Source organism: Falco naumanni, chromosome 6 (assembly GCF_017639655.2).
Source record: "Falco naumanni isolate bFalNau1 chromosome 6, bFalNau1.pat, whole genome shotgun sequence".
Lineage (NCBI taxonomy): Eukaryota > Metazoa > Chordata > Aves > Falconiformes > Falconidae > Falco > Falco naumanni.
In genome coordinates this window covers 56,223,731-56,237,373 of record NC_054059.1, presented here as the reverse complement: position 1 = coordinate 56,237,373, position 13,643 = coordinate 56,223,731, and the positions used below count along the sequence as shown (strand labels likewise).

The 13,643-nt window shown below is 37.1% G+C and overlaps 1 protein-coding gene across 2 annotated transcripts in view; it reads left to right on the top strand.

Annotated features, from left to right (window-relative positions):
* LAMA2 (laminin subunit alpha 2) overlaps nt 1–13,643 on the top strand; it is a 376,489-nt gene that overhangs the window by 162,483 nt on the left and 200,363 nt on the right. For both annotated transcript variants that reach the window (XM_040599010.1, XM_040599009.1), the window contains exons 11-12: nt 2,134–2,274; nt 3,632–3,805. In XM_040599010.1, the coding sequence (XP_040454944.1) occupies nt 2,134–2,274; nt 3,632–3,805 (315 nt within the window). The remainder of the gene's footprint in view (nt 1–2,133; nt 2,275–3,631; nt 3,806–13,643) is intronic.

The following is a 13,643-nucleotide window of genomic DNA, read 5'->3' as shown; positions in this document are numbered from 1 at the left end:
AAGAATAAAGTGGGATGTCTGGACAAGTTAATAGCAGGTCTTAGGAAATATGCTTCCCTTCTTTTAATCGCATATTTCAATTACATATGATGAGCTGTAAATTTACTAAAGAGAGTTTTCTTGTAAAGGAAATTGACTACTGAAGAACAGTTCTAACTGTAAGCAGCAAAATGCAACAAAGTGGGTATTAGTTTGATCTTTACCATATCAAGCAGAGTAAGCTAAAGTACAGAAATGGGAGGGACAAGTGTAGATGCTTGTTTTTTCACTAATCTCAGAGAGCTTTCTGAAGGTATATGTTCAGTCTCACATTTACATAATTTAAAACTGGAATGAACACAATATTCAGAAATAAATGAGGCTGTAGAAACATTGCTTCATCAGCTGAAGGATAGGTTAGATCTCCTTTCCAACTTCAGCTTCTATATATCTATTATTTGGCGAATTTGCTGACCACTCAATAGAATTACACAGGTTTTACTCACCAATTACATGTTTGTGACTGCAGAGTAGGGCAGCTTTTCATTTCAACACATACTTTTGCTTTGCGGCTCCTTTATTTTCCCCTTCCTACTCTGCACACACTAAGTAAGTACATCAGCAAAGTCTGAAACTTTTGGGACCAGTGTTCATAATTCTAGTTTCCAGAATTGTGCATGAGAGCATTTACATGCCTGTGAGCTCCCAAACATTACCCGCATTGTTTTTCATATGAAGCATGAGTAGCTTGATGATTTCACCATACCTTTGGCAATAATATGCCTTGATTAATCCTGAGATTGCTAGTGAAAATGTAAAAATACCATTCTTGAAATTAAGGAGATGTTGAAGTTAAAAGTAACTGCCTGGTAGCATTGAGTTGTATTAAAGAGATTTTTGGTTTGTTGAACAGGTTCTATATGATGTTGAGGGGAGCACGAATACAGCACAGCAACAGAGACAGAGCAAAGATATTTTGCTAAACATGTTACTGTATAATTAGTGGTGAAAACCTGTTTACATTTTCATTTTATCTCATCGATTACCTGTCCTTACCCCTTTCCCCTCATTGTTCCAATTTTCTTTTAATCCGCTTGTGCTATCCTTTCTCCCCATACTTCCACATGCTTTGCCCTGCTTTTTCCATGCTTCCTAGATCTTAAACAGGAGGCCATCAAATGGATTTTGGTGGATTTACTTCAGAGCTGTGTATTTCAAGCAATTATAGACTACACAGCGTGGGCAGGCTTTCTATAATGTGTTCATTCTTTGTTGACATAGAGCCAACAATCCTGTGTGCATACAATAGAGCACTGTCTCCAGGATTAAAGAGACTGTATAGAACGCTTCTGAAAGTGAAAGAATATTATGGGCTATCTTGGGAAAAATACTGAATTACTAAGCCAGTAACACAGCATGAGCCTTTTGCAGTGTACTCCTTATAGAAAAGCTAGCTTTATCTTTGCCTATAGGACAAATTGGTTTATTGTGTAAGGCAGCAGGACTTAATGCACAACACGAGCTTTCTCTGGAAAATGAAATTGCCAAATGCTAATAGAATTCTTCATGTGTGTTTAGTGCCTGGCTTTCTGTGGTGGGAGAGTCTGTAAACCTGACTGCATGGCCGGCAAACATATGTAGTTATGGAAAGAGGAAATGCAGCCCTTTTAACACTTGGATTTAGCCTGAATTCAGCTATTAATGATAGACCAATGAAAAACAAATATGCTGAATGATTAGTACAACTACTACTATATACCTGTAGTTTGCATCAGTTGGGCATCCACAGGTTTTATCAGCCATACTTTCAAACTACAGTCGAGGCTGTAACATTGTGCCAATACTTCCTTCCCCTCCAAGACTCTTAAGTATAAAGGAGGTAAATCAGATTAGTCCCTGAAATTAAGTATGTCCATTCATGCAGAAGAAAACTTAAAAATCTTACAATGTTCATATTCTATGTCCTGTTATTTACATGCAGCCATAGTGATTTTTATTATGTAGAGTATTTGCTACTGGTACTCACCAATAAGAACAGTCTTTCCTATGAACGTCTTTACAGTCCTGCATTTATACTCTTCTGCAGAGTATAAAGCTGGTGATCTCAAGTTCTATCCATGACAACTGAAATAATATTCTAATGTGCATTTCCAGGAACATGTTGAAGGTGAAAACTGTGATCATTGCAAACCAGGTTTCTTCAATCTGCAGCAAAATAATCCCAAAGGCTGTGAGGAATGTTTCTGCTCTGGGAAAACAAACATCTGCACACACTCTCATCTTACCTACGGAAGTGTAAGAAAAATTGTACCATATCAGTACAAGTCACTGGTTTTGTGGTTTTGTGTTTTGTCACTATCTATTGTCACCAGACAGTCACTGGACTGCATCTGATTATAAAGTCATGCATGTTCTTTTATGCCCCATATATTTTTCAACTCTCCAGAAGAAAATGCTTATAAGCTTTCTTTTCATTGTGAGAAAGTTTTGAAAAAGTACAGTTAAACAGTTAAAAGTGCAGAAGTTATAACAGTAAAAAATGAAGCCATGTGCCTAAACACGGTCCCGAAATATGCATGTCTAGTCAGTCTTGAGTTTAATGCAACATATCCATAGGGAAACCTCTTTTACAGGTCATCATTAAATTTCTGGACCTGAAATAATGAAGCGTTTTGAAACATTAAACGTACAACATCTTATATAAGAAAAAGGGATGCCTTGCAGGGGGCATTTTGGGTGAATTTCTTTTGTGTACTGCATTCCTAGCCAAGGGTGTGAAAGAGAGATGAACCTACTTACTGTTCTTTGTGCTGTAGAAAAATATTTTTAGCCTGCAAATATACTCTAAACTTTAAGTTAGTTCTTAAAGCTCAGACGCTGATTCCACTGTAATGGATGTATGCTACATATTCATGTCTTAGATCAAGTTTGGGAAATGTATTCCAGGTCTGCTAGCTCCTGGTTTTGGCTGTATTGGTATGCTGGAAGTCTGCAAGTAAAATCATATATGCCTAGTGTGCTCATTTACATGCCAGCATCTGGAAAATTTTCTATCCTGTGTCTGGGCTTATTTATTGTTATGCTTGTATCCAGGCTGTAGAAGCCATCCTTGTATGAACAGTGTGCTCTTCTCTGATGATTCATTTCTAGTTATGGGATTTCAGAAATTCAAGTTCTGGTGCTTTCCAGCTTTACTTTGGCTTTGTAAAAAAAGTATAGTTGAACTTGTAAGGCTTTAGAATTACAAATTATTGTAAATTATGCTGTCTACAACAATCAGAAAATGTATATCTATTTGTCAGCTCATCTTCTGTGCCCCCTGTGACTCATTATTTATTGAAAATTTGTATAATATTTGGTGATATTCTTATGCTTATGTTGGTATGATAGAATTTCCTCCTCGCTCTGGACCATCTGAAGCAAAGTTACTTCAAAGTACTCAGAAGTTGTAACTCCCAGTCACATACAATAAGAGAATTTTTTGCCGTTATTACTTTGTTGTTTCCTTTGTTCCTAAACTGCTATTAATCACAAAAACCTAATCATTTTTTTTTTAAATGGAAGAATGAGAGGCTGTGACTGTTGAAATGACTGATATCCTGATTCTCATTTTAATGTGTTTTGTTTTGGGTTTTTTTTTCTGTCATTATAGATAGAAGACATGAATGGCTGGTATCTGACTGGCTTACCAGGTCTCATCAGGGTTAACCCCAAGCAAAAGAGGTTTGATGGGCATCAGCAGTTCAGCATCAGCAACGTGGCTGCGCGAAAAGTACTGCCACAGACTTACTATTGGAGTGCACCCAGTTCTTATTTGGGCAACAAAGTAAGTGCAGATGGTACTTACCTAAATGCTAATTTGATTTATTGAGAAAAGAAGTATAGCTTTGAAGTGGGGTGGAACTGGTGGAAGGTTAAGTTGGATAGCTATTGAACCATCAAAATTACAAGCACAAAGTAGTCAGATGTATCCTTGTGAGGCTAAAAGTTAAACAGAGAAAATTAACTATCTTTGACCTTAAGCCCTCTTTGGGCTTCTGCTCTCAAGTGTTGGAGAAGTCTATATAGTTTGCAGCATTGTTTTTTGAACGAATTAGCTGATGTGTGGTTCAGCTTGTCCTGTTCTCTTTCCCCCTTGTCCTCAGCTTTGAAAACCAGTTCCCTCATCTGCTTTCCGAGATGCAAGTTGTGTATCAGATGTTGTGGGGGTGTGTTACAAAACTTTAATGTTTGGCATGAAACTTGTGTGTGGGGAGCTCTCTGCCCTAGAACTCAGAAAATGTTGTGATATTTGTGCCAGTTCTAATGCATATATTTATCCAAGTCTGCATGTGTCCATGTTTGCACGTACACACATGCTCATGCCCTGCAGGTTAATTAAAAATATTTGCTTTCTAAAGTTTTGGATGCTTTAGTGGTCTGACTATCAGACTTATCACCGTTAGACTTTCTGTTATCATACATGATACCTTCATGAAAATATTATCTTTTTCCACAGAGTAGAAAGGAGGACTGAATGAGTCCTAAAGGTGAAGGAAGCTAAACAGTTTTCCATTTACCGTAACCCTGACCATGCTAAAACTTACCAGAAATGCTAACACTAATACACTTGAGCACATTTTCCTCTGTAGTCTCTTCAGGCTAGTCAACCTCTTATTTATTTATTTTCTTCCTGCTGGCTGAAAATCAACATGACAGAAGGTAAGTGAGCATGTTGAAACTAAATAGCATCATTCCAAAGAATTGGGCATCGTGTTCATGGCTATAAATTGTTAAAGATAGTCAGGTTCATTTAGGTGGGCAAGGGACAGTTTCTTCTATAATCTCCCATGTCTGGTGAACTTACCATGAGATATGAACTGATACTTTTCCAGACAGAATTTGATCCTGCTTCTGTTCAGTGAGAAAAATAACAGTAAGAATGTGCACAAATTACTTGAATGTGGAAGATATTTTTTCAGTGTAATTTGGAGGTCCTTTGTGGTTACCTCTTTGTATGAATGAAGCAATTTGCCTTAATAACTGAATGGTATAAATTTTTGATACTACAATAACACTGAATGCACTCACAAATTACCACAGTACATCTTAACTGTCAGGCTGCATCATGAAAACTGTAGTCGTAATGACATGCTTAGGCCATGTGATTTATGCTGTAGAAAGGGAAATGGAAATAGAATATTGAGAGTCCTTCTTTACAAACTCAATAAAACATTTCTCCAAATAGTTGAAACTGGATAAAACTGAATAGCTGAAACTAGATAAAACATCCTTTCTTGAGAGTGATTGCTAGCTGTGTTACAGTAGAATAATTGGTATCTCAGAGCAGCCAAGCTTCTTTAAGAATTTTTGTCTTAGCAAGTGTAGAGAACAACTTAGGAAATCTTATATCAAGTTGTACACTTTTATTGTAATTTATAAACCTTGTGTCACAGAAAATTGCCTTTACTTTTTATTGTTAAAATTACTGCTTTTAAATAGTATTCCCCAAAATAAAATTGAGTAACAAAAGGTAGGAACCATTCTGCAATTCCTAGTTTTCAAATATAGCTCAAAAATCTTATTTAAAATAATTCTTTTAATATAAAGTTGGCATGTTGTACATATGCCTCCACGGTGTTGATTGCCATATGTGTGCTATCTGCTTGTTTTACATCCATCTCCAAATGCTTCTTTTGGATGAAAAAAGCATTATAAATAGGATGTTCCTGAGTGTGTAGTGTTTAGCTTTATTTTTCTTTTTCATCTAAATCTGGGTGACACTAGAGTATGTGATGCTGGTCTTTGATTGTGTCTCTGAGGAGACATCGTAAATAACAAGAGCCTATAGATGGTACAGAATTCTTGTTTATGTCAGTGGGACAAGAACACGAGCAAATTACTTTAATATCACCATATCGTTTTAGTCTTCTAAATACATATGCTTGTACCAAAATTTATTTTTTTTGTACAAATATAGGTAATTTTTTAAAAGCCAGATATTTTACCTGTTTGACTATATAATATGCATTTGAACTGAAAAATGGAATGCTATTTTTGATGCAGAATATGTTTGGGAGTAATCTGGAGGAATTTAATTTCCAGAAATAAAATATCTAGTGGATAATTTGGGAGAACAGGTTTAAAATGGCTAGTATTAAGGTTTTAGTAGGTATCATAAAACAGTTTATCTTCTTGCCTCCCTACCTTATCATAGCCTACTGAACTAAGGATTGCAGCAATCGTAAGGACTTGTGGTCTGTTAATGCTTCTAGTTACTGAAAATTTGTCTTGTTCTATCAACTCCAATTACATTTTAGGTATTTGAAAAAAAAAACAACTTGGGTTTGTTAGCAGTTTCTTAAATTGTTTTGACAACAGAAGTGTAAGTTTATTTTAAACCTGTATCCATGCTAAAATATTTTATAAATTTGTCTGAAAGTGTTATGAATTACATTGTGATAATATTTGATCAGAGCAATGAAAGGAAAGTGTACAATTAATAAAAACTTAGATACCAAGCTCGGCAGGATTACATTAAACACTTGTTACTTTAAAACAGGGGTCCTCAAACTATGGCCCGCGGGCCAGATACGACCTCCTAGGGTCCTCAATCCGCCCCCCCCCCCCCCCCCCCCCGCCGGGGGCTGGGAGGGGAAACCAAGCAGCCGCAGATGGCTGCCTGCCACTGCATCCGCACGCCGGCCCCAGTTTAAAAAGTTTGAGGACCCCTGCTTTAAAGTCAGTGTGGAAGGGTTAGGTGTCCACAATATTTCAGAAGTCTGACATTACGTATATACTCTGCCTCTTTTCCTTTGAAACCTCAGCAAAACACAATTTGGTAATTTGTATGCTGAGTAAAATCCATTTATCGTTAGCTGAAAGAAAACATTATATGGAACATATCTAAATAAACATATGACACCACCACCACCACCCCCACCACCCCCCCATGACATACACACGAGGGGCAGCTGGGACCACTTGAGATTTCATGAGGAAACATCCATCCATCTTTGGTTAGAGAAAGTCTTCCTGCTTTATTTTCTTTCTGGTACTGCAAATTTTAGGTTCCTCTCCCTGCTAGGGGCTAGCTTTATCCATGAAGGTGGAGATTAACCCTGCCTCTTTAGATGGTTAGGGCACTGCCCTTGGTTAGCAGTCATAGGTTAGTTCAGACTTTAGGTGGAGGCTGTCCAGGTCTCTGAACATTGTTAGGTCTCTGAACATTGTTAGGTCTCAACACTCAGCAGACGTACTGAAAATAAATAATACATCCCCTCTAATTCCTCTATCTGAGTTTTGAGTAGATATTAATACTGCCATTACTCAGACTGCAAGGAACATCATAGAAGCCCTAAAACATCTCTGTTCAAAATCACTATTTGCTTACCTGGCATTTTACTAAGACTGAGAAGTTTCTTGTATCAAATGTTTTTACAGGAGTCATTTGACCTAGCTGTACAGCATGATCCCATTCGCTATAAGTAAAGTTACTGTAATTTGGTCCTTTGTGAAGTCAGAGTATGTTGAACATTAAAGAAAAACATGCTTGGATAAAAGGCTTTATTTTTTCTTGGCAAATTTTAGCTCATCATGTTTGTCAACTCCGTGGACTTCAGAAGCGATGTGGTGGATACATTGTTCTTTCCTTGACCTCTAGTTAAAACCTAGACAACAGCTGACAGTTTTGTGTAGAGTCTGTGCACAGAAGGGACTTGTTTGACTTAACTGCCACTTCATTTATTTTGCCTGTTCTTTTATAATTAGCTGTGTAACCTATTTGCTGACTGACAGAAGCCAGTGTTGCTTTGAGTTTAGAAATGAAGACATTGTAATAAGCTTGTACAAACTTTAAAAATCAGCCCTTTAAAAGTACTCTGCTGTAGAAAGCTAAAGATTGGGAGGGGGTGAGCAGTTTTAGTGACATATTATCTATTGCAGACTGCCCAGAATACCTCATAGGATTAAATATTGAATTATAAAAAAATCATAAGCTAGGTACTTGTGGCTTTTATGTTTATTTCCTTCCATTTGTTTTCATTTCTTAGGCAATTCTGATGCAAAAGGCAGAATAATGCAAAGCAAATTGCATTCTGCTGCTCCCGGGGGGTGGGCGTGGGGGTGGGGGGAGGGAGTTGAAACCCAGAACATAAAGAAGTGTAAACAATACAATAATCAGCTGGAACAGAAATGCCAGGATCAATTGTCCTAAATTATTAATGCATCTAAACCCAGAAAGCTTCATCTAGTATTGTCATAGTTTCAGATCTCAAGACGTTCTTGTTCATAGGATGTGATAGAGTTAGATAGATCCACAACTCTTTTTCTTGCTTTTTCTACGTGCCTCGAAAAGAACAAGATGCAAATTAACATATTGTTGGAAGCTACTTTTTTCTACCATCAATTTGTTTTGAAATTCATTGGCCTTATGAAAAGCAATCATATGTGTGACCTATCCTACATAATTCCAACACTCAGCTCTGTCTTTAATTTAGCCAGCAGACTGATTTTTTTGAGCGTATATCTGTATTGCTTTTATTGTCAGGGAAGCAAAGCAGTGAAATTTAGGTGAGCTGATGTGATCTCTCTTTGTGCACCTTTATAAGATACTTCTTGCTTTCAGCTGGTTATATGGACATTTTAGGCCCTTATGTAGAAGTTTTGGTTCCCTAGTGCAGACGGGTTGTTCCAGTCTAAGCAGGCCGCCATTAAGTAACATAATGGCAGTGCTTGAAGCATCTGCTGTGTGAGAGATTTCCCTGCAGTGATGACAAGTCCAGTACTTCATGACATGCCTTTTTTATACCCTCTGCACAGAAATTAATTTCAGCCCCAGATCTGAATGTGTAATAAAGAACATCTCCAAGCTTGCAAAAGTAAATTGGGGGTCAAGGAGGGAATGTGATCCTCAAGTGTAAGGCATAATATATAAAAACCAGGTTTTAGTGGACATGTATTGAGTCTTAACTTTTTGTAAGTTTGAGTGGGATAAAATAGTTGTTATATGCACGTTACCCATATTTCTAAAAGAAACAGTAATAGGCATCAGCACCCCATAGTATGCAAGAAATCTCAATTCAGTGTAACAAATGCCCCTAAAGTTGCTGCAGATCCTCAAATATTTTTAGTAGTGTCAAAAAGCCAACACATGGCAGAAAATTAAAATGATTAAAATGAACCTAAAGAAAAGCGTATTTTGTAAAGACAGCTACTTCAGTATCTTTTGTCTTTCACATTTGAATGCATTCTTCTGATAAAAAGCTGGTTTAGTTTATCGACATGTTTTAATTTTTTACCAAGTAGACCTTAAACGAATATAAATAATGTAATTTTATTTCAAATCACAATCTACGTTGCCTTGACTGAAGTTTAGTCACCATGGCAATCAGACAGTCAACAGTATGAAGATGTCTTCAACTTATACCAAATGTGCTGTCTATTTTATTAGCACTTACTTCTCTGTAGCTTCTAAAAATTGAGATGATAAGGAAATTCAGATACTGAAAGGATGAGACAAACATAGCAAGAATGCAAGTGAAAAGCAAAGCATTTTAAAGTTCTGAACCACAGCTGACTGATGCTTCATTTAAGTTTACTTAATTTGTATTACATGATTGGGTTTAGATTCTTTATGTTTGCTGAAATATTCTCTCAGAGTGGCACCATGAAGGGGGTAGGTCTGCATTTTTTTTGCAGCTGTGGCTAGGCAAATTTTGCTTGATCCCCAGTACAAACCAAAACAATTTCAGGACTGTCCTATTTGGGATTCAGCTGCCCATGACTGTAAAGAACCACCAAGACATAAGTAAATTTTGCACACTTTGTTCCTCATTAATGCTTTTAATGATGTTTGGATAGCCTGTTGGGACAGTTCAAGTACAGCCATTATTGTGATTGCAAGGAAAACTAAGGATGCCCAGTAGACCGTTACGGCCTCTTTGCGCCTTGGAAATGAGTTGACAGGACTGAGAATCTGGCTAGCTGAGTCCACTGACTACAGTATTTCATGTATCCCATGATACATTTAATTTCTTTTTGCTAAGATCATCTTATACTACTGTAGAGAAAAGAGGAAATTGATTGTTGGTGAAATTATTTCATAAATCTCAAGTGTCCTTTGTGTTACCTGCCTGGCCAAGTCTGCCTTGAAGGCAAGTGTTTTAATCAATAGTGGCAGCTGAAAAATGGAGAAACAAGCAAGAAATAAAGTAGTTTCACAACAGAAGGGATGTGAATGCTGGAGAGAGAATATTGAGGGGTGTTAGGAAATAATGAAGAAGAAAGTAAATTGGGGAATATGCTTGCCAGATTGAAAAGTCTTACTGTTCTTGTCTCTGATCCCAGATACTAAAATACTGGAGTCCAAAAAAGCAGAAGAAAAAGGAAAAAAGGGCTTTGACTTGGAAAGAAATTATGTATCTGGCAAATGTACTGAGGGCTAATCAACATGCAAAGAAGCATGGTTATGGTGATTCCTGAGCTAAAGAGAGCTACATTGAACAGTAGTTACTTAAGACTGCAATGGAAAACTGAAGTTTATGAAAGGGAGGATAGATGGGTGTGTTGTTCCTCTTGTATGCTAAGTATTACTTCAGCAAATAAACATTTGCTTAGAAAATTATATTTGAAATTCCTTGCTGATCAAAAGTTACCTGGAAGTAAAGGGTTTAATGGCATTTTACTCAACTTATGTGCTTGTATTAATCAGAATTTACAGTCCAGGCATGTAGTTGATACTGGGTTACACAGGAGTGTGATGAAGGAATCTATGCCCATCATTGAAATGATGTAAATAAGAGCTACTGAAAGATCATTCTCAAAGTATGATCACCACAGAGAGGTAGTGTTTAGTTCAGTTTCCAGATTTCCCTTATGAATGATTGGGTTGCCATTTCTGTTTGATTTACCTGCCTCTTCCCCAGTTTACTTTAAATTTAAATCAATTACGAAAACTTGAAATGGAATATAATTGAAATTGAGTTTATAACTGATTACTAAAACTGCATGATGCCACTGAGCTTTAGTATTGTAGTTCTGTGGTATTCAACTTTCGCTTTCTGCCACAAAAAGGCAGTATGCAGAAGGGCAAAACTACTGAGAATTTCTGATGGTGCACAAGGGAAACAGCCTTTTCTGCAAACCATTTGTAGTACTTTCAGTTGGTGCTATATTGTTTTTGAAGTCTGCCATGCTCAGCAGCGTCTGACAGTCTCAAAATATTCTTGACATGCAGCTTCTCTACAAGATGGATAAATGCCATTATGTCAATTTTACATATAGAAATTAGCATTGCTTTTCTTCTCGTCTGTCTTCAGAAACTAAGTTTTGGTGCCTAAACTTGACTGATGAACTTTACCTTATGTCATTAAGAAGTTTTAAAACCAAGCCAGTGTAGCACAGGTGCACAAATCCAAGCGCTAGTCACCTGTGTACAGATGCAATTCAGAGGTATAGGCACATGAATGTGTGACACATGTTTGTATGGATGTTGTGAATTTTTAAGGAGTTTATAGATCTGAGAGACCTAATCCAACTAACTTTGTTAATAGCATTTTACATCTATATCATTAACAAAAAGATTGTATATTTATACAACAAAATATTGGCAGGAGTCACTCATTTTTAACACACAAAGCATTGTTACTAACTATAGTAAGTATAGAGTATAGAAAAAGGGAGAGCGGTTTATTAATGGTTGAAAATGGTACAAATTCAATTAAGATATCGTTAGTGAAAGAATACTCAAACTGACACTCAAAGTGTATCCAAAGAGCTACTTTTTAATTTTATTTTATGTTTGTTTGTAGGGAGAAGTAACCAGTTCCACAATTAATTATAATAAAAATTAAATGAGTAATTTTGTAAAATCTATATATTCATGACTTTTTTCATAAATGGTTGGTAACTGGTAGGGCCATTATGCTGTGAGTGCCTTACAAACTCTAATTTTCAGAGGGAGATATTCCATACTTATTGAATTTCAAGTGTGTCATCCAAAAAGTATCAAAATTATCACTTTTGTTTATTTCACTTTTAATAAGAAAAAGACTGAGAAAGGGAGACCACCAGATAGTCTGATATGAACATAATATTTTAACATCCATGCTGGGTCTGGCTGGGCTGAAGTTAACTTTCTTCCTAGTGGTGTGTATGGTGTTGTGCTTTGCATTTATTGCTAAAACAGTGTTGGTAACACACCAGTCTTTTGGCTCTTGCTGAACAGGGCTTGCACAGCATCAAGGCTTTCTCTCCAGCCCTCCCCACTAATTCATGTCTTTTTACCTTCCTTCTGTTTTCTCCCAGTCCCATGGAAGAGAGGAGTGAGAGTTAGGTGGGTGTTTGTCTGCTGGCCAGGGTCAACCCACCACACCTCCGCTGAAACTGATGTAAGAAATATAATCTTAAAGCCTCTGACAATGCAGCAGTCACAAAGGAAGTTTTCAGTATGGCTGCAATATGCTGACAAAGAATCAGACAATGAAATGGTAACCAGAACTGACAGGAAAGTAGCACAATAGTGATCAGAAGCTTGAATTATTGGTTTAAACTTGTCTTTTCATAGACTCATTCTAAACGTTTTCGTATTGTGACTCATGCTTTTATCCAATACCTGAACAGAGTATGAAGCATCTTTTAAATCCTGTAGGTCCTGTGTCTTGTGTACGTTATTCCCTCTATCTCTTCTACCTTATCATTACCTGATTGCTAAAGACTTCTGAATGGATCCATATTGCTTTGTTAAATCTCTAGAAGACAAAACGAGCTCCATTACTTTACGTTCCTATTAAGTTTACATACTATAAGCAGGTCTTCAGCAGGAGAGAATGATGGAGACAAAGATTTTCTTTTCCGGAGAGAGATGCTAGCTAACTACAAGAAAGTTCTTTAGAAAGCAAACCTTAGTGGAAATTTTAAACATTCAGTAAGTGTCTATAAGTGAGAGTTGACCTCACTACAGAATGAATTTACTTTTGTCTTCCTAGACCCAAGAGATGAAAGGGTTAAGACCAGATATTTGGCGTATTGAAGGGATAATCATGTGCTAGAACTGCAGCCTGAACTGTGATGAATTATTAAACAAGTGGTTTGTTGGGTGATTGAATTTTACCTGTGAAGCCCTGCTAGTCTCCTTGAGGCACATCCAGAGCTAACTGAATTGAGCCAATTAGGCTGACTGTCTTTTCAATGAGTTGTGACCTATCAATGGTAATAGCTTATTGTGATGATAAATGAACCCATCTCTCAAACTGAAGCCTGAGTACACAGTTCAGCAGTTTCCCTGAATCATAGGGCCATTACCTATCAACTTCAGATTGACAGAAGCAACAGCAATGAGAGCAGATAGCATGCCTGAGTAAGCAAGATGATTGTTTTACCCAAATGAATATATTTGCACTTATTTTTGGTGAGGTTGTTTTGTGGTGGTTTTTTTTTTTTTTGGGGGGGGGGGGTGGGGGGGGGGTGGGGTGGTAATGAGCCTGTCGGAACATTCCATATTTCGCTAGAAGCACCTAACATTTCTCACAATATTTGTAGTACCGCCCCTGTCTCCTGAGATGGCTGGATGATTTTCTGATTGGTATCTACATGCCTTTCAGTCTCAGAGGCGCTCTGTATTATGAAACAGGTGAATCCTTTTTTCTAATTGAAGACTTTGTTTTATTCGTTTGGCCCTCTTAGCC